The 25,745-nt window shown below is 42.7% G+C and overlaps 1 protein-coding gene across 2 annotated transcripts in view; it reads right to left on the bottom strand.

Moving 5' to 3' along the window:
* Positions 1–25,745, bottom strand: part of FRMPD1 (FERM and PDZ domain containing 1) — a 139,637-nt gene that overhangs the window by 10,118 nt on the left and 103,774 nt on the right. For both annotated transcript variants that reach the window (XM_047767960.1, XM_047767958.1), the window contains exons 6-12: positions 16,834–16,941; positions 10,398–10,493; positions 5,085–5,210; positions 3,855–3,974; positions 2,841–2,977; positions 1,596–1,722; positions 1,360–1,455 (exon numbers count right to left, since the gene is read on the bottom strand). In XM_047767960.1, the coding sequence (XP_047623916.1) occupies positions 1,360–1,455; positions 1,596–1,722; positions 2,841–2,977; positions 3,855–3,974; positions 5,085–5,210; positions 10,398–10,493; positions 16,834–16,941 (810 nt within the window). The remainder of the gene's footprint in view (positions 1–1,359; positions 1,456–1,595; positions 1,723–2,840; positions 2,978–3,854; positions 3,975–5,084; positions 5,211–10,397; positions 10,494–16,833; positions 16,942–25,745) is intronic.

Here is a 25,745-nt window from a genome sequence, read left to right as displayed (position 1 = left end):
CAGTCTGATTAAATTGACCCATACTGTAAATGACTGAGAGGCACATCAAATCCATGGAAAGGAGTTTTGTTATTATTATTATTATTACTCTTTTTGTCTTTTTGCCTTTTCTAGGGCCACACCTGTGGCATATGGAGGTTCCCAGGCTAGGGGTCTAATTGGAGCTGTCACCACTGGCCTACACCAGAGCCACAGCAATTGCGGGATCCAAGCCTCGTCTGCGACCTACACCACAGTTCACAGCAATGCCAGATCCTTAACCCACTGAGCAAGGCCAGGGATCAAACCAGCAACCTCATGGTTCTTAGTCAGAGCCACAATGGGAACTCCTGTTATTATTTTTTTTTTTTAAAAAAGCCCTCTTTTTGTAGATACTCATGTTGCAACAGAACAAAGGGTGGGGAAAAAAAAATGTAATTGTAATGTATACATGTAAGGATAACTTGATCCCCTTGCTGTACAGTGGGAAAATAAAATAAAACAAAACAAAACAAAACCCTCTTTTTGGTAAATTGCCTGGTTTGTGCTGGAGAGTTCTGGGAATGAGTGGGGAGGAGTTCCCTTAAGCCATGCCCCCAGCCCACCCCACCCCATCACTGACAGCACAGCACATAGCTCTAGGCCTAGGCTCCAAAAGGCCAGGCCAGAGGAGCAATGGGGAACAGAGCTGAGAGCTCTTCTGCTTCTCTTTTCCCTTCTCAGGTCCACCCCTCACATCTCCCCTTCATCTGACCAAGCAGGGCTCCAGCCTGGCAGTCAGTCTAAGATTCTTCCCTTTCCTTCCTGAGTTCCCTTTGCCCCTCTTCATCCTCATACACCCAAAGCTCCAGGATAAACTGCTTACAGTACCTACCCTTAGAATGCCTCTCCTCTGTACTGAAATTGGGCCAAATCCAACCCTCTTGCCTTTCCTCAATCCCTTCTTCCTATTCAACTTGAAGCTGGCAGCGGTGGCCTCTGTCGTCACACCCCCAGGAATGGCCCTGTGTCTCTCATGGCTTTGCTCTGCCTTGTCGGGTGCCTTGTTCCATCATTTGAGAGTGGGAATCATCCCTCATTCAGCTCTGCCTCCCCCATCAGAGGGCTGGTGCCAAGCAATGGCATGATAGATACTTCTCAAGGGCATAATAAATACTTAGTTTCCCAAACAAATTCTAGTCTGTGACATGATCCTAAGGAATTTTAGGCTAAAATGTACATTGATCTGCAGAGGACTTCCAGCAGCCCTTATAAGGATAGGACCTCACGGTTCTTTAATACATACCATTAATTGGATTGTGATGATCATTATACAACTACAGATGTTATAAATTCATTTGAGTAATAAAAAAATAAATAAATAAATTTAAAAATACATACCATTAAAGTGGCATTAAAGATTTTCCCACCATACGTCTTGAGTTCCCCAAGGATCTGTAGATAATTTAACCGTAGCTGGGCAGCAGAGATAAGTTGCTTAAATAAAGAAGAAAAAAAAAAAGAAAATGAAAAAGACTGTTGAAGTCAGAGCTAAAATGCAGGCAATGTTGAAAATTTCCTCCCTGAGGTTTCACAGCAGACAGCTGTGTGGTCAGTAGGGGCCATGGCTACCTTACCTTCTGTCTGGGTTCCAGCAAATTCTGGTTCCTCTTCATGTGGAAGCTAATGGCTTTCTTGATGTCTTTTCCTTTCATGTTTCGTAGTAAAGTGGGAGATATAAAGTTCTCTATTCCCCAGTCCTTCCTGCCATGAGACATTGGAGACAAGAAGGCTCATTTTTACAGTGTACTTGACTCTAGTGAAGAACCTAATTACATTTGATTCAGTACTTAGTGTTCTAAGAATGTTGCAATTACAAGCCTTTTTCTCAGCAGAAGATATATGTACATAACCCTATATATATAAAACATACACACACACACACACACGTATATATGGTTTTGTGGAGTGTATGTAAATATATATATGAAGAATGTGTTTGTATAAAATCTATCGATCGATCTATCTATCTATCTATCTATCTATCTATCTATCTATTTACCTATCATCTATCTATACACACTCACACACACACACTCTCTCCATAAAAACCAGCCATTCAGAAATTAAATGCCAGGATCATTCTAGAAGCTCACTCCTCATCACACATGTATAGCAAGTGCTCCCGGGGCAACACAGCACCTGTGAATCCCAGAGGCCAAGCTTCAAAACAATGCCAACCTAACGGCCTCAAAATCCCTCACCAAACTAGAAATACAGATTCTCAGGTCCTAGTCCCTAGAGATCTGACCTAGCATCTCAGGGATAAGGCCAAGGATTTGTCTTCTTTTTTTAAAATGTAAGTCCCCATCTGATTTTGATGCTTGGGCAAGATGGAGCTGAGATCTGGTGAGGAGGTTAACAGATCTGGGTGACACCATGCAGAGCAAAGTGAACATTTAAGCTAAGAATCAGGAGGTGTCAGGAACCTAGGACTTGACACTGCCTACTAGGAATGTAATGCAACACAGTTTGGTTCACACCGCATGAGTCTCCAAGGCATTCCCGCCCTCAGAAGCTTTATGTGGAAGTCATCAACTGATTTCCCATGCTATCCTCCCACAGGAACTGGGAATTTACAAAGGGATCCTATGTCATTCCATCTGGAGGTGGCTTCGGCCCCAGAGGGAGCAGCCAGGTCCTGACATCTAGGGAAGCCAGGCTGGGTGGGAGAGGATGGAGAGGGAAATGAATGCGAAGACAGCGGACAGATGGGTAGGTGGGCGAGTATCAGCTTTCTGTGGAATCAGGCCCAGGGCCAGCCATGTAATAGATGCAACTGAGCAGCTGCTGATGGGACACAGGAGTCCCCTGCCACTCACTCTATGTACTTCAAAGAGATCTTCTGTGGCTGGGCACAGGCATAGATCCGCTCCTGGATGTGTAGGGCCGCAAGCCGGAGTGCAGAGCTGCATTTCATTTCCACGGCAAAGCGCTCCTGGAGCACATCGCTGCAGCTCTAGAAGACATGAGATCAGAGGAACTGGGAAACAAGAACAGACAGATTGTGTTCCTAGTAGTTCTCTCAGGACAAAGGCAGCAGGGCCAGGAGCTCAGCTTTGAGACCTGGCTCTGTCAATTCTTGGGTATGTGACCTTGGTTACTTTACTAAGACTCTCCGAGCATCCGTTAAGTCCCCTTGCTAAACAAGGATGGTCAAATCAACCAACCTTCTGTGGTTTCTGTGAGGTTTAAAATAGATAATACCTTTGAAAGCAGGTATTGGACATGGCGTTAGGCACCTATAAAGTCCTGCTACTGCGGTTGTTATTGTTATTATCTGCTGTCACCAGTTTTGTGAGACTTTGGGCAAGTCAATCCAACTAGTTCAAATGATCTCATCTGTAAAAATGGGGATGCCTCCCAGATGATTTTTTTATCAAAATAAAAATGACACACTAAACCTCACCTAAGAAAGTACAGCAGGGGGAGCACCAGGCCAGGATGTCAAGGAACCCATTTTTGGCTCCACCACCAAACGGGTGACCCAGGCAAATTGTGTGACCTTTATTTCATTTCTGAAATAAAGCTTTGAAGCATCAATGTCCCTTTTAGCAGTAAAAACTGTAACTCGAAAGCTGCTAAATGGTATTAGAAAACGTATCATCTACATTGAAGACTAAGCCTTAATTTCATTAATATATTGCAAATCTCCTAACATAGCCACTCAGTGACATAAAAAGGAATTTTGAGGGATAATCGGGCCCATTCTCTCTCAGATAAAGATAATCCCTACCAGGGAGTTGCTTAATTGTCTTGAGCTCATGTTCAAAATAACCCAATGTGTCATCTTTGAGAACAACCACTGTTATTTTAGGAAGAGCAGACCAGGTCACCTGCAGATAGAGGTATTCGAAAGCCACAGGGTCTTCTTTCAGGAGGTCCAGGGGGTCCTTGGGAACAAAACACACCCTGAAGAGGCAGCGGTAGTCATGTGACTCCTCCCTTTCTACCACCTGCGATGGGTGAGAGAGCTATGGTTCATCTTCCGCCTTTGTTATTCCACGAAACAACTTTTAAAAAAAGACAATGAAAGACAGTCCCCGGAGATTTCCCTTTTAGTGCTTCCCAAGACTGCACAGACCTTTGCCACTAATTTGACTTTCCCATGGCGATAAAATGTAAAAGGCTCAAAATGGCAAAGCTTCCCACTGATCCCATCCACCTGTTGTGCTTTCCAGAAGAAACCTCTGCATCTGGTTTCTTACATACTCTTCCAGAGACAGTCTATGTGTATATATGCTCCTATAAATGTATATCTTTTCTTTTTGCACCAGTAACAATATATTATACATTATATGTGCATGTGTGTGTGTTCTGTACCTTATTCTTTTTCACTTCAATTATATTGGCAATTTAGTTTGATTTTTTCCAATGCTAATGGAATAGAAGTGATCAGGGGGGAAAAAAAAAGGTTTGTGAGCAACAGTATTAGAAAGTAAGTGACCCAGGTTGGGAATTCATCATAATGAAGAACACTCAGGGAGCCCCCATGAGCTCATGTTTCTGGCTCATGCTTCTTCTCTTCTCTAAAAGTCCCCTTTCCTTTTCCAACTATTGAAATCCTATTCATCTTATAATTGCACACACTCAACAAGGATTTATGGAACTGACCTGTGTTTGGTTTTAAAAAATCTAGTACAACAAATCGGCTGAAGGGCTGAAAGATTGAGTGGTACAGAGGGACTGTCCTGACATCAGGGGCGAGCACAGGGGGCAAGCCTCACAAAAAGGGGTTAGACACAGCAACAGATGTGTTTCCCTGATGTCTCAAAGGCAGCAGGTTCCGGGGAAGATCATGAGAGCTGGAAGCAAAAGATGGGGCTCTGTTGGCTGTGTTACCTTGAGTAAGTCACCTTACCTCTCTAAGCCTCTGTCTCCTTGTCTGCAAAACGGGAGCCTGCCTACCTCATACAAAACCCAGGGTGAGCCAGATCTATGTCCTTTTGGACATGAGAAAGTGCATCAGACCTGCAGATGCCTGAGCCCCGTGCCCAAAGGCTCTGGCTGAAGTGTGCAATTTGCCCAGCCCAGATCTCCTCACCGGGGGCAGGGGCAGGTGGTACCTGCTGGATGAGCTCCTCCTCGTGCAGCAGGTGCAGCCGTGAGATGTTGTATTGCTCCTCCAGGGCCAGCGCAAAGTACTCTGTATTTCGGATCGACAGCTTCTCCTTCACGGTGAGGATGATGTCCTGCAGGCACAGAGATGTCAGGGTCACCTGAGGAGCAGCCTGGCCCTCAAGTGCAGACACAGGCAGGGAGGGCTTCCCTTACCTTCCCTCTGTGCCTCGGTGCACCTGGCCTATCCACTGCCAACCAGGCAGCTGAATCTTGACAGGCCCCATGTGGGATTTCTCATCACCCCTCATGGTCCTACACCCACTGCTCCTCTCCTCAGGGCTCCAGCGTCACCCATAAGCCACCCTCTCTTGCTTTGCTTGGAAGCCTAAAGCCATTCCTTGGAGCCTTACACCTCTCTCTAAGGACTCTGAGTTCACCCTCTCTGTGGAGTCTGCATTGTCAACTTCTTACCAGACAGAATCCCACTGCCCATCCTTTAGGCAACTGTAGGATATCAACCTGATGCTTCTGTTTTTTTTTTTTTTTTGTCTTTTTGTCTTTTTGCCTTTTCTAGGGCTGCACCCGTGGTATGTGGAGGTTCCCAGGCTAGGGGTCCAATTGGAGCTGTAGCCGCCAGCCTACACTACAGCCACAGCAATGTGGGATCCGAGCCACATCTGCAAACTGCACCACAGCTCACAGCAACGCCAGATCCTTAACCCACTGAGCAAGGCCAGGGATCAAACCCGCAGCCTCATGGTCCCCAGTCGGATTCATTAACCACTGAGCCACAACAGAAACTCCTCAACCTGATGCTTCTGAACCTCAGTTTCCTCCTGCAAAAGGGAGGATAATGATGCCCATTTAGAGGGGTCAATGGGGTGAGATGACAATTAATACTGTGCCATCAGAGCTGCCATGCCACATTCTCCTCGTTCACTACAGGGGCCCTTTGTCATCGCAAGATCTTTGCTGCCATGTGCTCATTCGCACGTGCTGTTCCCTCTGCTTGGCACACTTTTCCCACACTCTTCACCAGGCTGTTCTTTCTCTTCAGAAGGACCTTCTCTGTATCTAAATGTGACTGTCCCTGTTATTCTCTGTCCCAGGCCTGTTGATTTCCTTCATCACTATTTAATATGATTTTCTTCAGTGATAGCTACGTTCTTTAGTAAGAGACAGTACAGTAAAGTGAATGGGTGCTAGACCTAGACGACCACTCACTAGCTGTGTGTCCCTGGATAAAGTGCTTACTCTCTCTACGCCTCAGTGTTTTCAGCTCTAAAATGGTCATAATACTCATACCTCTCTCAGGGGTTGGTGTGTGCATTAAATTAATTCTCCCATACATGGCAGTTAGAACAGCACCTGGCAGGTGACAAGTGTTCGATACATGCTAGCTGCTGACATTTCTTTTCTTTTTCTTTTTTGTCTTTTTGCCATTTTTTGGGCCGCTCCCTTTCTTTTTTTCTTTTTTTTTGTCTTTTTGCCATTTTTGGGGCCGCTCCCTTTCTTTTTTTTTTTGTCTTTTTGCCATTTTTTGGGCTGCTCCCATGCATATGGAGGTTCCCAGGCTAGTGGTCGAGTCAGAGCTGTCACCACCGGCCTATGCCAGACCCACAGCGACAGCTACTTGGGATCTGAGCCACGTCTGCGATCTACACCACAGCTCACGGCAACGCCAGATCCTTAACCCACTGAGTGGAGGCCAGGGATCGAACCCGCAACCTCATGGTTCCTAGTTGGATTCGTTAACTACTATGCCATGACAGGAACACTCTGCTTGTTTTCATAATTCAAGTTATATGGGAACACAGCTGAGCCCATTTGCTATAAGGGCAAAGGTGAGTAAGCTTCATGGCCTGCACAGCCTAGGATATTTATTATCTGGCTCTTTGCAGAAAAAGTGGGCTGACCCCAATCTGGAAGAACTTGTCTAAGCCTCATATTGCTTATGCCCTCCCTTGCTCAAGAATATTCTGTGGCTCCCATGGTCCCCTAGCCCAAACCCTTCAGCTTACTATTCAAGGCTCTCAAGTAGTAGGTTCCAACCCACTTCTCCCTCTTTACCTTCTGCTGCTTCTTACAGTGCACCCTGCTTGCGAGCCCCATACAATTGCCAAACGTGCCCATCACTGGGTTTTTATTGGTGTCACTCCTCATGCCTGGGAAGCCGTCTTCACACACCATGCCTGTCCCCGTCCTGTCCACCTTGCCAAGTCAGCCCCCTGGGCCACCACATACCAGAGGCCTTTCCTTGCCACCCAGCTGGAAGTGCTCACTGCCTGGAGCCCACACCACCCTGTTTCCATGTCCCATTTTCCTGATTCTGACCACACTGTACCACCCACAGTTTCCCACTATGTTACCCCCAGGTCTCCTCTCCTCACCCCAGCCCCAGCCAAGACTTTGTGCTCCCTAAGGGAGTGACCCTGGGTAATTTATCTCTGTATCATCAACAGCTTTGCCGGCACACAAAGAGTGTCTATCGCTAAATGTTCACTGGGTCAAATGACATCCTATTTTCCTTGATTTTGAGAAGGGGGATTTTGCTTCTCTTGATAAGAGAATAGGGAAGAGAAGTCACTGATGAAGTCACAGTGGTGTTTCCCTTTTTACCCACAGTATTGGGTAAAAAAGTATAATATGGTATACTTTTAAATAGTATAGCATACTTTTTGGGGGTGTTTTTGTCTTTTTTAGGGTCACACCCACGGCATATGGAGGATCCCAGGATAGGGGTCCAATCAGAACTGTAGCCGCCAGCCTACGCCAGAGCCACAGCAACTTGGGATCTGAGACACGTCTGCGACCTACTCCACAGCTCATGGCAACGCCAGATCCCTAACCCACTGAGTGAGGCCAGGGATCGAACCTGCATCCTCATGGATGCTAGTCAGTTTCGCTAACCGAGTCAATAGGAACTCCAGTATACCTTTAAACAGTAGAGTATAGTACATTTTTAGTATAGTGTTTCTTTATATCCTCCTCTTTTGCTCTGTCATAAAGAGTTAAAGGTTTGTTTTTTTTTTTAAAAAAAAATTGGTTGCCACAGATTAGTTAGATTCATCAGTATTATACCAGCTAAGTCCTTGTTTATTTCCTAACCCCGTCTGTAATCTTGGCTTTAATTCCCCTGTGGTGTGTGCTTTTATTGTAAATCATTTCTAAGTTTTTTTGGCCACCAAAGGAGGACTCTTTTTAAATAAACTGTCCCCTTCATTCCAATGTACTTTGCTCCAAGAGGACAGAAGTAGAAACCTTGTCTACCGAGTTTGCAAAACTTTTATGCAGAATGGCAGTGGGGTCAGCTCCAGTGGAGGGTTTAGAAATAGCAAACCAAGCTGGAAGCCAGTTATGAACTAGTTGACCTTGACGAGTTTTGGATCTCTTAGGCCTGTGTTCTTATCTGAAAAGTGAGTTAACCCTTGTCATTTACAAGGTTACTGGGGGCATTAAGTGAGACAGCACCTGAGGAAGTGCCCGGGAGAGGGTCAGACATGCAGTGAACGCTAAACAAATCTGTCCTGCCCTCCCTTTGCTCCTTTGGACTTGAGCTTCCCAGGTTCAGACAGGTTTTCTCCAGCTTCCCCTCTGAGGAGGAAAGAACGGAATAGGGCATTTGGGGCAGCCCTAAGAATTGCCAAAGGAATCTAGGGAGCACTAGCTGTGTGCACATGTGTGCGTGCATGCATTGCATGTGTATACAAATGCATGTTCATGTGTGTGAGTGTGTGTGTATGTGTGTGTGTGTGTGTGTGTGTGTCTTGGCTACTGTCTGGTACCTGCCTGTCCCCTTCCTGTCCACCTTGAATCCCCTAGGCTGGGAACCTCCATATGCTGTGGGAAGCAGCCCTAGAAAAGGCAAAAAGACAAAAAATAAAAAAATAAAAGTAAATAAATAAATAAAAATACCGGGCAGGGGGGAACTGTAATGCCATCCCTTATTGCCTAGGGATAAAATCTTTTTTTTTTTTTGGTCTTTTTGTCTTTTTAGGGCCGTGCCCGTGGCATATAGAGGTTCCCAGGCTAGGGGTCTAATTGGAGCTACAACTACTGGCCACAGCCACAGCCACAGCGATAGCCACGCGGGATCCGAGCCGTGTCCATGACTTACACCAAGCTGACAGCAGTGCTGGATCCTTAATGAGGGATAAAATCTTAACTCTGTTGCCTGCTATTCCAGGCCATCCCCAGCCTCCCACTCCTCCCCCAGAAATGGCCTGTGCTCCAGTCTATGGGATGGTTTACTGTTTGGGGCCAACGCCCCCCTTCCTGGTTCTTTGCCTTCGTTCACGGGACTCCCTCAGATTGATGTGCATCCTCTAACCCCTCAAGAGCGCTGTCTCCACCGGTGCTGGTTCAATTCTTTGCTGCCCTTCAAAGCTCAGCTCAGGTCCAGCTTCTTTCCAAAGCCTTCTCTCTGGTCCTGACGGGGCGGAACCGATGGTGCTCTTCCCCTGGTCTCTCCCTTCACAGCCCTTACTTCCTCCTGCCCTGGACGACTGGAAGCCCCTTGGATGTCCACCTTCCCACAACCTGCCTGCAAGCTCCTAGCTCCTGGGAGACAGAGACCACTTTCTACCTCCTCTGTCCCACCTGCCTCAGGGCATCTCCTCTGGGGCAAGGTGTTAAATATGAGCTGAACTGACTTCTATCCAGAACAGAACGTGCAGGGGCCTGGACCTGTCCAGACACCTTGTCTGGGTTTTGAGCAACCCTAGTCTCCTGAGTCGCAGTAGAGTCCCATGCAAGAGGCAGAGAAGCCCCATGGTTAAGGACAAAGGCTTTTGAGTTGTATTGGGTACTTCATCTCTTGAAGCCCTCATTTCTTCCCCTGCAAGATGGTGGTTTTTTTTGTTTTTTGTTTTGTCTTTTTGCCTTTTCTAGGGCTGCTTCTGCAGCATATGGAGATTCCCAGGCTAGGGGTCTAATCAGAGCTGTAGCCACCGGCCTACGCCAGAGCCACAGCAACACAGGATCCGAGCCGCGTCTGCAACCTACACCACAGCTCACGGCAATGCCAGATCCTCAGCCCACTGAGCAAGGCCAGGGATCGAACCCGCAACCTCATGGTTCCTAGTCGGATTCGTTAACCACTGCGCCACGACAGGAACTCCAAGATGGTTGTTAAAATACCAGCTTGCTGGGTGTTTGTGCAACTAAACGAGCTAACCCAGTGCTTGGCTTATTGCAGGTGCTCAGACCATGGTGGTTATGAGATCTCCAAGGCAGCTGCCTGGAAAGAGGCCGGGTGGGGTGGTCCTGGGAGTCAGCAAATTCTCACTGGGAAAGAGATTCAAGTTTACTCGGAATACCTTCACAGTCGTGTGGGCCTCAAACTTGAAAGCTTTGGTCTGTCCATTCTCCAAGTACAACTTGAGCACGTTGGGCATACACAGCAGAGAATTACCCTGGAAAACATAAGAGTAGCAATGAAACTGTCCCTGTCTGTCCCTGAGTGTGACAGATCCTCAGCTTCTCTGGCCTTGCCTGGTGTGGAGAGCAGGATTTTCCCCAACCTCTCACTCAGTTGTAGGTTGATTCTTGACATTTGGAGATTTCTCCAATGGATGAGGCTCATGCCACACAGATACAGGCATGCTCTGTTCCAGGGATGTTCCACGAGGACAGTTAGACAGGAGGGGTGAGGTGAAGAGTGAGCTCTGCCAAGAGCACACAGATAGCACCGCACGAGCCTGTGTGATATCACATGACCATCAGCTGACACCTCCCCGCTAGCTGCCACCCTTATGGAATACAGTTTGGCAAGTCAGATGACAAGCATGCATACTGTCCCAAATGTACCTGCTGCCCGCCCCCGCCCTTTCTTTTAGGGCTGTACCCACGGCATATTGAAGTTCCCAGGCTAGGAGTCGAATCAGAGCTGCAGCTGCTGGCCTATGCCATAGCTACAGCAATGCAGGATCCAAGTTGTGTCTGTGACCTAAACCACAGCTCATGGCAACCCTGGATCCTTAACCCAGTGAGCGAGGCCAGAGATCACATTTGCATCCTCATAGATACTAGTCGAGTTCGTTTCCACTGAGCCACGATGGGAAATCCCTTTCTGAGATTCTTGCGCTCTGCCTTGTGGAGTTGGGTGGAATAGCAGGCAGGAAGCCCCCTGAGGGCCCCCCTACATTTTACTGCTGCACTCCCTATGGTAAAGCATCACCAAAGGGCAGAGGGCTGCTCTCAGCCGCCACTCATCCCAACCATCACCCTGGATTTATGGGATCTCCTAAGAGACTCTGCCACTCTTAGAGGGCTTTTAGGGAAGAGGACATATGGCTGCTCTGTTTGGTGACTCCAGGCTAGCCAGAATTCCTGAAGTGGAGCAGAGCAGGGGAATAATTCCCTTTGGGTCTGGAGAATGCCCCCAGGGCCAGCTCTCATAAAAAGTGCCCTCCAGATGTTTAGCTGCAGATGCAGAGGATCCTTGGGGCTGGTGTCTTCCAGAACCTTCAAGAGGTTCTAGGGTCCCCGGTATTTGAGTTGGAACTGCCCCCAGATCTAATCTTTGCAAAGAGTTTGGGTACAAAGGCCACCTGGGTTAATAGCTTATCATCTTTTTTCAAAAACCTGACAGCTTTTTTTTCAGGTGAGATATTTGTATCTTCTAAATATAAGGGCCCTTGTATCTTTTAAGCAAGACTCACATTCATAACTCTCTCTTAACTTTTTTTTTTAAAGGCCACAGTACTTTTATGGAAGATAAAGGGTTATGTTCATATCTCAGTGCCATTTCACATTCAATCAGGGATGAAGGATTTCAAACTGCTCACTCTGCTGTCATCTCACTTCTCTGGTTTCAGGTATTTAGAAATCTTAATCTTTAGATTTCCCAAGTGTGAAATGTTTTCCTTGGTACTTTATTATTGGTGATTTATAAAAAAAAAAAAAAAACCATCCATAATAACACCACATAACTAACACATTTACTTTTTCTGTAATGCTTCTTTCAGTTTTTATCTACACTTGTAAATTATTTTTAGAGAGCTGCAGTAATAGAACATGCTCAATTTTGTATGATTTTTACTCAACATATATGCACTTTTTCATGTGGTTTAATGTTTATAAATTTAATGGACTTATAGTCTGTTGAGCTGATATACTAGAATTTATTTAAACATCTCTCTGCCCTAGATACTTACTATTTTTTCAATTTTTTCTGCAGTTTATATATCAGTAGTACAGATATTTTTAAATACATGGATTTTTTTGCATTTAAATTATTTTATGGCCTAAATTAATAAGAACACGATCCTTGGACACAATGAAATTCTTTGCAGAACAGATTCACTGACTGACAGACTTTTACAAACTTATGGTTTCCAAATGAGACAGGTTGTGGGGTGGGGGGATGTACTGAGGATTTGGGATACAAATGCTATAAAATTTGGTTGTGATGATCATTGTATGACTGTAAATGTAATAAAATTCACTGAGTAATTAAAAAAAAGAATGTGATCCTTAGGCCACTTTTATGGCATTCATTAAGTTTTTTTTTTTTTTTAACCCCCGAAAAAGTAAATCAATTTACAAAGCCACCAATTAGTACATGACTATAGCTACTTTCTCAGCATCAGGGGTTATACTTTTTCTTTATTTGTGCTCATTTACCAAGTACGAAGTGGCACTTTTTTGGGTTTTTTTGTTTTTGTTTTGTTTTTTGTTTTTGTTTTGGCTGCAGTGAGCAGTGGCTTAATGTGGGATCTCAGTTCCCAAACCAGGGCTTAAACCTGGGCTAGAGTGGTGAAAATGCCAAGTTATAACCACTAGACAACCAGGGAACTCCCAAAGTAGCCCTTCTTAATATTTTCCTTTGCATTTCTTTAATGGCTAACCAAATTAAGCATATTTGAAGTGTTGGTTTCCTGAAGTCAGATAAAGATACTACTGTATGATATCACTTATATGCAGAATCTAAGAAATAAAACAAACTAGTGAATATAACCAAAAAAAGGCTCATAAATAAATATAGAGAATAAACTTGGTTACCCTGGGGAGGGAGGTGGGGCAAGGTAGGGGATTAAGACATGCAAACTACAATGTATATAATAAATAAGCTAGAAGGATATATTGTACAGCACAGGGAATATAAGTATTTTATAACTATCAAAGGAGAATACAATCTTTAAAAATTGTGAATCACTATGCTATATATCTGAAACTTACAATGTAGATCGACTATACCTCAAAAAAAACCAAAACCCCAAATGTTGGTTTCCTCTTTCAGATTCTTTTAGGGCCTTAGTATGTTTCAAGGGAGCAAGTTTAGCCACTGATTTTACCATCTTTTAAACACTTGAGAAGATGAATAGGTAGATCACAATGATGAACTTCCACTGCAGTGGCTATCTCTGCCCTATGTGCCTGATACAGGGACCTGGTGCCCTGACCTGCAAGTCTCCCAAGGGATCTGGTTCACATCTACAGAACTCTTACACTTACACTCTATTTGTTCTGTTAGTTGGTTCTAGCCCCTACTTCTCATCTTCTCTTCGGCCGGCGGAGGGGGGGGACTGCACCTGCAGGATATGGAAATTCCCAGGCTAGGGTCAAATTGGAGCTGTAGCTGCTAGCCTGTGCCACAGCCACAGCAAGGTCAGATCCGAGCCGCCTCTGTGATCTACACCACAGCTCATGGCCATACTGGATCCTTAACCTGCTGAGTGAGGCCAGGGATCGATCTGGCATCCTCAAGGATCCTAGTTGGACTCATTACTGAAGAGCCACCATAGAAACTCCATACTGTTTACTACTCTGAAAAACACACACTGTATCAAAATTTAATCTGCTAAAGAGGTTTAATCCACTTCCACAAAGATAGACATAGAGAGACTCAAATACTGCAGAAATACTGCAGACTGATAGGATCTTGGGCCTTTTCTGACCAGGTCTCCCATTAGCCCCTTCCTGAACAAATCCACCCTTTACTCTCGGGGTAACTGAAGGTGGGATCTGTCAAGCAGCAAGATAAGAAGAAAATAAGGGCTTTCCAGATGTGAACCTGATCACCTGGATCCTGTGTTAAAATGGCCATGACTCCCCATTCACTAATCTCCATGACAAGAAGACTAGATAGGGACAAGCTGTGACTCAAAAGCTTCAAAATTTAATATTGTTTCACTGAATTCAGAAGGCAAATAGTTATAGACCATTGGGGGGAAATATTTACTTATTTATTTATTTAGAGATGTACTTACCCTTTTTTTCTTTCTTTCTTTTTTTAGGGCTGCACCTGCAGCATATGAAAGTTCCCAGGCTAGGGGTCTAATCAGAGCTTCAGGTGCTGGCCTACTTCACAGCAACAGCAACATGGGATCTGAGCAGTGTCTTTGACCTATGCTGCAGCTCACAGCAATGCTGGATCCTTGACCCACTGAGCAAGGCCAGGGATCGAACCCACCTCCTCACGGATAACTGCTGCACCACAACGGGAACTCCCGACTTATCCTTTTTTTGATTAAATAGCAGTTTCATTTTCTCAACTATGTGTTACCAAAAGAAGTTACCACATAAATGTATTTTTTATGCTTTCAATAGCTACTAGCTATTCTTTTTTTTAATTAAAGTATAGTTGATTTACGATGTTGTACCTACTTCTGCTGTACAGCAAAGTGCTCCAGTCATACATACATATATATATGTGTATATATATATATATATATATATATATATATATATATATATATATACACACATACACACACATACATACACACACACTCTTTTTCTCATATTATCTTCCATCATGTTCTATCACAAGAGATTGGGTATAGTTTCCTGTGTTATACAGTAGGATCTCATTATTTTTCTATTCTAAATGTAATAGTTTGCATCTACTAACTCCAAACTCCCAGTCCATCCCACTCCCTTCTCCCTCCTCCTTGGCAAGCACAAGTCTGTTCTCTATGTCTGTGAGTCTGTTTCTATTTTGTAGATAGGTTCATTTGGCCATAGTTTAGATTCCACATATAAGTGATACCATAGGTATTTGTCTTTCTTTCTGACTTACTTCACTTACTTAGTATGAGAATCTCTAGTTGCATCCATGTTGCTGCAAGTGGTGTTATTTCTTTCTTTTTTATGGCTGAATAGTATTCCATCACATATATATTTATCACATTTTTTTTTGTCCTCTTTTTTTTTTTTTTTTTTAAGGGCTTCACCCATAGCATATGGAAGTTGCTGGGCTAGGGGTTGAATTGGAGCTGCAGCTGCTGGCCTATGCTACAGCCACAGCGACATGGGATCTGAGTTGCACATGCTACCTACACCATGGCTCACCACAATGCCAGATCATTAACCCAGTGAGCAAGGCCAGGGATCAAACTTACATCCTCATGGATACTAGTCGGGTTCATTACTGCTGAGCCACGAGGGGAACTCCTGTACCACGTCTTCTTAACATGTTCATCTGCTGATGGGTATTTAGATTGTTTCCATGTCTTGGCTATTGTGAATAGTGCTACAGTGAACATAGGGATGCATGTATCTTTTTGAATTGTAGTTCTTTTGTGCATATATGCCCAGGAGTGGGATTGCTAGATCATATGGTAGTTCTATATTCAGTTTTCTGGGGAGCATTCATACTGTTTTCCATTATGATCATACCAATTTACATTCCCACAATCAAGATAGGAGGGTTCATTTTTCTCCACATGATCTCTAGCATTTGTTATTTGTAGACTTATTAATGATGGCCATTCAGACTGGTATGAGGTGGGATCTCATTACAGTTATTTTTTCTTTTTAGGACCACACATGTGGCATATGGAATTTCCTAAACTAGGAGTCAAATCAGAGCTGCAGCTGGAGTCTACACCACAGCCACGGCAATGCCAGATCTGAGCTGCATCTGCAACCTGTGCCACAGCTTGTGGCAAAGACTGATCTTTAACTCACTGATCAAGGCCAGGGATGGATTCTGCATCCTCATAGATACTTGTCAGGCTCTTAATATGCTGAGCCACAATGGGAACTCCCTCATTGTGGTTTTGATTTACATTTCTCTAATAAGGAAATACTTAAATTATGAATCTATGAGTCTTTTATCCAATAGTCCATATAAAAACCCCTCAAACTCTAGCCAACATTTTCCCTTTACAAACTTGTCTTCTGAAGCCCCATGTTAAACCATACCAACACTGGAAGTATTCTCATATCAATAAGGCCAACATATCCTAGTGGAAAAAAGAAGAACAGAAATCACACAGACCTGTGCTCCTGTATTTTCTAGCTATGTGATCTCGGAAGTCATTGCTCTTAACCTCTCTAAGCCTCTGCTTCCTCTTTTGTTAAAATAGCTCACTTGCAGGGTATGGTGATGACTAAGGAGTATGTACCCAAAATGTTTAGATTCACATAATAAGGCTCAATAGATGACGGGCTCTTTTAAAAAAAAAAAAAAAAGCAACCCCTACCACTACCACCCCTACTATCAATATATCACCTTCAGAGGAAATACTTAGTCTGAAAATTCAGAATGAGAAATGAACAAATGGAATCTGTTGAAATTTCGAGGGCAGAAAAATGGAGTCAGAGAATGACAGACAGCCACACTCAGTGCATCTCTACCATGGTTTGCAGGTGCCTTACTGTGGGGGCTCAGCGCCTCCAGCAAGCCCACTACCCTCCCTCTGCATCTTCTCCATGCTGCGGAGATATGTGCCAGGAGGCAGCTCACCTGCTGCATGAACTCACTTCAATGCCAAACTCACTTCAACCCCCTGAGCAGTGACACACCTGGCTCTGTCCACTGATGAGCACTTCCTCTGCAAAGTGTACCTTCACGGGGTTGGTCTTCAGCCTTGCTCTCTTCTCCTCTGTCAGGAAGGATGACTTGGGGACTCCCTGCAAAACAGAAACGTGGCACACTTTAGAACAGGCCTTTCATGTAAGCCATGCACATCTCATTTCTTAAAAACAAAAGCAAAAACTGATAGCTGTTGAGAATTCCACCAAAATTCACAGAGAAGTACGGCATCCCATTAAACATATCTTTCCCTAAAATTTAGGGATCTCAACTCAATGTTCGTACATGTCTGAGAAGAACTGAAGATTTGATACTATAGCCAAAGGCTATGGTATGATGAAAACAAAGTGACCCTGGCGTGTAAGCAAGGAGACTTGAATTCCAACCCAAGTCCTGTGATTTAACAGTTGTGAGAACTACTTCAAATACAAACTATTACGGAAGAAAACAAGTTGTGTGTCTGTGTGTGTATGTAGCTATCTTCTTTTTTTTTTTTTGGTCTTTTTGACTTTTCTTGGGCTCCTCCCACAGCATATGGGGGTTCCCACACTAGGGGTCGAATTGGAGCTGTAGCCACCGGCCCACGCCAGAGCCACAGCAACTCAGGATCCAAGCTCCATCTGCAACCTACACCTCAGCTCACGGCAACGCCGGATCCTTAACCCACTGAGCAAGGCCAGGGATCGAACCCGCAACCTCATGGTTCCTAGTCAGATTCGTTAACCACTGAGCCATGATGGCAACTCCCATAGCTATCTTTGGCCTTCAGTCTTCTCTTCTGCACAATACAGGAGTTGGACCAGAACATCGTCAGGGCTTTCTGAAGCTCTGAGCCCTGTGATTTACCCTTGGCTCTTCTTTGCTCTTCTCATCTTTTGGGTGGTACCCTTTTTTCCCAGAGGTAAAAAGAGTCATCACAGGTTGATATGAGCCTGTGGTGAAGCTTTTGGCCTACACCATATCAGACTAAATTGGGATACTTAATGAATAGCAACTTGCAAGATCTAGACCAACAGGACATGATCTTCCTGGAGGAAATCCTGATATGCTGTCTCCCAGCCTGGCATATTGTTTCCTTGGTCTGGATAGTCCTTGAGGTCCACCTCTAGAAGGTTCACATGTGTAAGAGCCCCAAGATGGAGTTTGGAGCCACATTCTGTGTAGCTGAAGGAAGAGATACACAACAGCAAGAGGGAAACTGCTAAACATAATGCCATTGATTCAGATAGCAATAGGCCAAGGTCACAAAGTACATGAAGTAAGTAAGTGACCTTGAAACTTGAACACAAGAAAGACAAATGTGATCTTACGGGTAACCTGAACCTTGGTCATGACTGTGATTCAGTATCTCAAATACATAATTTGCTTTAAAACTTTTTTGAGTGATTTTTTTTTTTTCATTATAGCCGGTTTACAGTGTTCTGTCAATTTTCTACTACACAGTAAGGTGACCCAGTCACACATACATGTACACATTCTATTTTCTCACATTATCATGCTCCATCATAAGTGACTAGATATAGTTCCCAGTGCTACACAGCAGGATCTCATTGCTTATCCATTCCAAATACACTAGTTTGCATCTATTAACCCCAACGTCCCAATCCATCCCACTCCCTCCCCCTTGGCAACCACAAGTCTGTTCTCCAAGTCCATGAGTTTCTTTTCTGTGGAAAGCTTCATTTGTGCCTTGTATTAGATTCCAGATATAAGTGATATCATATGGTATTTGTCTTTCTCTTTCTGACTTACTTCACTTAGTATGAGTCTCTAGTTCCATCCATGTTGCTGTAAATGGCATTATTTTGTTCTTTTTATGGCTGAGTAGTATTCCATTGTATGTATATACCACATTTTCTTAATCCATTCATCTGTCGATGGACATTTAGGTTGTTTCCAGGTCTTGGCTATTGTGAATAGTGCTGCAATGAACATGCAGGTGCATGTGTCTTTTTCAAGGGGAGTTTTGTCTGGATATATGCCCAAGAGTGGGGTTGCTGGGTCATATGGTAGTTTTATATATATATATATATATAGTTTTCTAAGGTACCTCCATACTGTTTTCTGTAGTGGTTGTACCAATTTACATTCCCAGCAACAGTGTAGGAGGGTTCCCTTTTCTCCACACCCTCTCCAGCATTTGTTATTTGTGGCCTTATTAATGATGGCCATTCTGACTGGTGTGAGGTGGTATCTCATAGTAGTTTTGACTTGCATTTCTCTAATAATGAGCGATGTTGAGCATTTTTTCATGTGATTCTTGGCCATCTGTATGTCTTCTTTGGAGAAATGTCTATTCAGATCTTTTGCCCATTTTTCCATTGGGTTGTTGGCTTTTTTGCTGTTGTGTTGTATATGTTGTTTATATATTTTAGAGATTAAACCCTTGTCAGTTGCATCATTTGAAACTATTCTCTCCCATTCTGTAAGTTGTCTTTTTGGTTTTTTTATGGTTTACTTTGCTGTGCAAAAGCTTGTCAGTTTGATTAGGTCCCATTGGTTCATTTTTGCTTTTATTTCTGTTGCCTTGGGAGACTGACCAAGGGGAGAAAACATTTGTAAGGTTGATGTCAGAGAATGTTTTGCTTATGTTCTCTTCTAGGAGTTGGATGGTGTCTTGTCTTATATTTAAGTCTTTAAGCCATTTTGAGTTTATTTTTGTGCATGGTGTGAGGGTCTGTCCCAGTTTCATTGGTTTACATGTAGCTGTCCAGTTTTCCCAGCACCACTTGCTGAAAAGACTGTTTTTTTTTTTTTTTTTTCCCATTTTATATTTTTGCCTCCTTTGTTGAAGATTAATTGACCATAGGTGTCTGGGTTTATTTCTGGGTCTCTATTCTGTCCCATTGGTCTGTCTGTCTGTTTTGGTACCAGCACCACACTGTCTTGATGACTGTGGCTTTGTAATATTGCCTGAAGTCTGGGAGAATCATGCCTCCTGCTTGGTTTTTTGTTCCTCAGGATTGCTTTGGCAATTCTCGATCTTATTGTGGTTCCATGTAAATTTTTGGATTGTTTGTTCTAGTTCTGTGAAAAATGTCATGGGTAATTTGGGAGGGATTGCATGGAATCTGTAGATTGCTTTGGGTATTAGGCCATTTTACAATATTAATTTTTCCAACCCAAGAGCATGGAATATCTTTCCATTTCTTTGCATCCTCTTTAATTTCCTTGATTAATGTTTTATAGTTCTCAGCATATAAGTCTTTCATATCCTAGGTCAGGTTTATTACCAGGTATTTGATTTTTGGGGGGTGCAATTTTAAAAGTATTATATTTTCGTATTCCTTTTCTAATATTTCATTGTTAGTATACAGAAATGCGACTGATTTCTGAATGTTAATCTTATATCCTGCTGCTATCTGAATTTGATCAGTTCAAGTAGTTTGGGGTTGAGTCCTTAGGGTTTTCTATATATAGTATCATGTCATCTGCATACAGTGACAGTTTTACCTCTTCTCTTTCAATTTGGATGCCTTTTATTTCTTTTGTTTGTCTGATTGCTGTGGCTAGGACTTCCAGTACTATGTTGAATAAAAGTGGTGAGAGTGGGCATCCTTGTCTTGTTCCAGATTTTAGTGGAAAGGCTTTCAGCTTTTCTCCATTGAGTATTATATATGCTGTGGGTTGTCATAAATGGCTTTTCCTATGTTATATTCCCTCTAGACCCACTTTAGTAAGAGTTTTTATCATGAATGGATATTGGACTTTGTCAAATGCTTTTTCTGCATCTATTGAGATGATGAAGTGGTTTTTGACTTCTGTTAATGTGGTGTATGAGGTTGATTGATTCGTATATGTTGAACCATCCTTGTGAACCTGGGATGAATCCCACTTAGTTGTGGTGTATGATCTTCTTTATATGTTGTTGGATTCGGTTAGCTAAAATTTTGTTGAGAATTTTTGCATCTATATTCATCAAAGATTTTGGCCTATAGTTTTCTTTTTTGGTAGTATCTTTGGTTTTGGTATTAGGGTGATGGCAGCATCATAGAATATCTTTGGGAGTGTTCCTTCTCCTTCAACCTTTTGGAAAAGTTTAAGGAGGATGGGTACAAGTTCCTCGTTGTATGTTTGGTAGAATTCTCCTGTGAAGCCATCTGGTCCTGGACTTTTATTTGTAGGGAATGTTTTTATAACATATTCAATTTAATTTCTAGTCATCAGTCTATTCAGTTGATCTATTTCTTCTTGATTCAGTTTCGGCAGGTTGTAAGTCTCTAGAGAGTTATCCATTTCTCTCTAATGGATAACTCTATCCATAACTCTAATGATAAGGTCTCCTCTAACTCCCCCCTGTGGATAAGTTGTCAAATTTGTTAGCATACAACATACAAATTGTTCATAGTATTCTCTTACGGTTTTTTTGTATTTCTGCATTATCCATTGTGATTTCTCTTTTTTCATTTCTTATTTTATTTGTGTTTTTTCTCTCCTCTTCTTGGTGAGTCTGGCCAGAGGTGTGTCGATTTTGTTCACCTTTTCAAAGAACCAGCTTTTGGTTTTAGATTTTTTTCTATTGTTTTTTTAATCGCTATTGATTTCCTCTCTGATCTTTATGATTTCCTTTCTTCTGCTGACTTTAGGTTTTGTTAGTGCTTTAAAAAATTTTAATAGAAGGAAAGGGGAAATAGCAATGTTCCCAGAGAGGAGGTAACCTGTGCGGTAATCCCTCCACTGGAGAAATTACATAACCTCAATTTGCTTTCTTCTTCAAGCAGGATGGTTTTCCAACCAGAAGAGATAGAAGGAATAAGGCAAAGAAAAAGCAACAACATAAAATTAGTGATGAGGAGTTCTGTTGTGGCTGAGCAATAACAAACCCGACTAGTATCCATAAGGACATGGGTTTAATCCCTGGTCTAGCTCAGTGGGTTAAGGATTTGGTGTTGCCATGAGCTGTGGTGTAGGCCAGCAGCTACAGCTCCAATTCAACCCCTTGCCTGAGAAATTCCCTATGCTGCAGGTATGGCCCTAAAAAGACAAAAAAAATTTTTTTAATTAATGACAAGAATATCATTTTCAATGAGTTCAAGGCTCTTATATAAGTAAATCATGGGTATTGGATGGACTTAGTATATATGGAAGTTTTGGCATCACCCACAGAACAGAGAATGGAAGAAATATTAGGAGATTAAAGATGAATTAGTATAAGTTTCCAGAGAATGAATATGGAAGATTCAGGAAAGCACATATTGGTAAGCTTGTCAGTAATTCTTCACAAATACCAAGACAGGATATAGTCAGAAAGCTTTCAGACACGGATCACTAATAACAAATATGCAGTTGCAAGAACAAGTCAGAGCCAACCAAGTTCATTTTTCTTTTGAAAATCAGGTTTCAGTTTGATAGGTCAGGGTCCTGTGCATATAGTGGTATTCCTTCATTCATGCAAAGTATATGATAAGGTCTCCTCTAACTCCCCCCTGTGGATAAGGCTGGATACAGAATTATTAGGTGGATTCAAAACTAGTTGACTTATACTCAAAATCGTCTTGATTTCCAACTAAGCAGCTCAGGCTCTCTTTGGCTCAATCCTCATCAATGATGTTGAGCAATGCCTTGGATGAGGTCCCAAACTCCTGAATGACATGGAGCAACAAGTGTCATCATATCTCAGGCAGCAGAAATTTGGGATAAAGGTAAAGGAACTGAGAATCTAAAAGAGATAGATAGGAAACTTGAGGACCAGGGAAACTATGCGTCAGAAGCCAAGAAATCACTAAAAACAAACATAAGTGGGTACAGGGCAGCAGGCTGTCAGGAGCTGGAGGAAGAGATTTTGACCAACCACAAGTTCCACCCAAGCCAAGGGGTCAAAGCAACAGGTATAATCATGGCCACCCTAAGGACTCAAAGGAGTGAGAAATCAGGGGCAGAACAGAGAAGACGCAGAGAAAAAAGGAATCTGTGGAGGCAACTGATATTGTCTCTCACTCTAAAGAAAAGAATCCTGCAACAGTTAGGCCCAGAACTGGACCAGGATAAAGAAAATCAACCAGCTGAGTACTGGAGGAAGTGAGGGAGACTGGAGAAGAGATGGTACCCTGACAGAAAGGGAGAATGACTATAGCTGAGGACCACACAAAAATCCCTTCAGTCCCCCAATTCCTTGGCTGTAAAATCTCAGCGTGCCAGAACACTGAGCCAAAGCAAAGCAATTTGACAGAAATTAATGTGAAGCGTGGCAATGAGAATCAAAACTATCAACTGTACAAGCATGGGATGAGGGATGGGGAGTTGGCTTAAAAACTATTAATTCAAAAACCCAGCTCAGATTTTGACCAACCACAAGTTCCACCCAAGCCAGAAGCATGACTGGGCTGTGAAAATGTTAACCCAATCCTGGGCTTCACCAATGTTTTTAGTGTGTCATGGAAGTGTCCCCTCCATTCCCTGTGGTGCTCACACTGGTTGATCACACTGGTTGTTGCACTGTCCTTCCTCCCACTCCCTATATGCTTGGAAATTCTTCCTGAAACCTATGACCAGATAGACACCCATTCATACTGCTGACATTTTTATGGTTTGTATTCCTTTCTCAGTGCCACCATTTGGAAAGGTCACCAAGAAGCTGGACTCTGTCTAGAAAGTTATCAGAGACGTGAGAATTCAGAGACATACATCATATGATGAAAATTGAAAGAACAGTGTTTAGCCTGGAGAAGAGAAAGCCAGTTACACTTCCAAATCTTGGAAGAACTATTTTATAAAAGGTAGATTGGTCTGAATGAGGACTAGTCAGGGACAGTCACAGGGAAGAAGGGCCTCTGCTGTGTTTGGAACCATCCAACCATGAAACTAGCTGCTTTGAGAAAGAGTATGCTCTCTGCCATGGAGACGCCCTCTCCACAGGCCCCACCATGGCTCCTACAATTTTATACTGAATGTCAGCTTTGCTACATGTCCCTTGGCATCTAAAACATTATAAATCACTCACTTGCACCACCTAATATTAAAAAGAGACAATTTAAAGGATATGAGCTATCCATTTTTCTAGGATATCTAAGCTCTCCCTGGGTTCTAAATTAATTCATCAGAAAGCAACAGGCCAGAGCTGATAAAGAAAACTGTGCATGTTTTTACTGAACTAAGAATGAATGCTTAAAAGGGCAACGAAAGAGACAAATTGGAAAACATTTCTATACCACCCAGCTTGGACTGGTCAATGTCATCATATGAAGACATCAGGGTTTAAGGAGGGAGAAACAGCATAATATTAATGAGTGTGGGCTCTGGAGTTTAACTATCTAGGGAAAAAACCCAGTTCTACTGATGTTTTGCATATGAGACTGGGTGTGTAAGGCAACAGAGCCCTCATCTTCAAAAGGGGATAACCAATGTATCTACTTTAGAGCATTCGCTTTCGGCACAAATTAAATAAGACATTAAATATTAGTATTGATATTATTATAAATAATTAATAGAAATACAGATCCACACAATTAAAATAAAACATATTTAATCATAAAATCCTATGGCCTGGAGAAGCAGTAATTAATATTCCCACTTTGGATTTTGTAATTCCTACTCAATTGCAGGTCACTTGAGGACTCTTAAGAATCCACTCTGACAAAATGAACATTCTTGTTAAAGCAAAACATACATGATCATTTGTCATATGATCATATAACTTCTGGTGAGAGGCCCAAGTGGGCTAGACAATATTCAGGGCATTTCTCAGGAGGCCATCAACGGGACTGATATCAGTGTTCCTGCAGGACATCCAGAGCATAGAATTCATACTCCTTATAGGAGTCTCAGGAGTGGTACTGGAACATGTTAATTTTCCTCTCTCTGTACTTTGCATATTTATTTATTTATTTTATTTTATTATTATTATTTTTTTTTTGGTTTTCGTCTTTTCTAGGGCTGCTTCCGCAGCATATGGAGGTTCCCAGCTAGGGGTCTAATCAGAGCTGTAGCCACCGGCCTATGCCACAGCAATGTGGGATCCAAGCCGTGTCTGCAACCTACCCCACAGCTCACGGCAATGCTGGATCCTCAACCCACTGAGCAAGGCCAGGGATGGAACCCTCAACCTCATGGTCCCTAGTCTGATTCATTAACCACTGAGCCACGATGGGAACTCTTGTACTTAGTGTTTTTTTAAAGGAGGCAGCTATATGCTATTTTCCATTCTCCTTACTTAACAAGTTCTATCTTTTGCTGTCATTTCTTGGAAATAGAGTAGGCAAAGAACTACCTAAATCAGATTATGTTTTCCATTGAGATGATAATCAGCTAAATGAAAGACTCTCTCAACTTCTGCTTGATTATTTATAGTAATTAGCTGTCAGTATAATGTGTTTTATATATTGGTTGCAAATTGTTTCATAGGCAAATTCTTCTATTCAGAATTGAAAAATCTCCATTTATCTGTGCATAAAGCACTTGGTCTGTCATATTTAGAGCAAACATCCTAACCCTATTTAGGTGGGTTTTGTTTTTTTTTTCCTATTCTTTTTTTTTTTTTTTTTTGGCTGCACCTGTGCCATGTGGAAGTTCCAGGGCCAGTGACTGAACCCGTGACATAGTGGTGACCTGAGCCACTGCAGTGCCAATGCCAGATCCTTAATCTGCTGAGCTACCAAGGAACTCCTCCTATTCTATTTCTAAGAAATAAAGAAAAAGATAACGCTTGTCAGATAAGGAAAGGAGACAGCAATTTCTTTGCTTTTTAGTGTTGTGAAGTTTTGGGGCCGCAGAAATTTCATTTTTTCACATAATCAAATAGCTATTCCTTCCACTCCCTATATGTTTAGAAATCCCTTCTGCAACTTATGACCAAATATACACCCACCCCATATTGAGGATATTTCTTATGGTTTTTTGTTTTATATTTAATCCTTTAACATTAAATGGTGTCAGATGAGACTTTATTTTTTCCAAATACTTAAAG

Source organism: Phacochoerus africanus, chromosome 2 (assembly GCF_016906955.1).
Source record: "Phacochoerus africanus isolate WHEZ1 chromosome 2, ROS_Pafr_v1, whole genome shotgun sequence".
Classification (NCBI taxonomy): Eukaryota; Metazoa; Chordata; class Mammalia; order Artiodactyla; family Suidae; genus Phacochoerus; species Phacochoerus africanus.
This window is presented reverse-complemented; position numbering and strand designations above follow the sequence as displayed.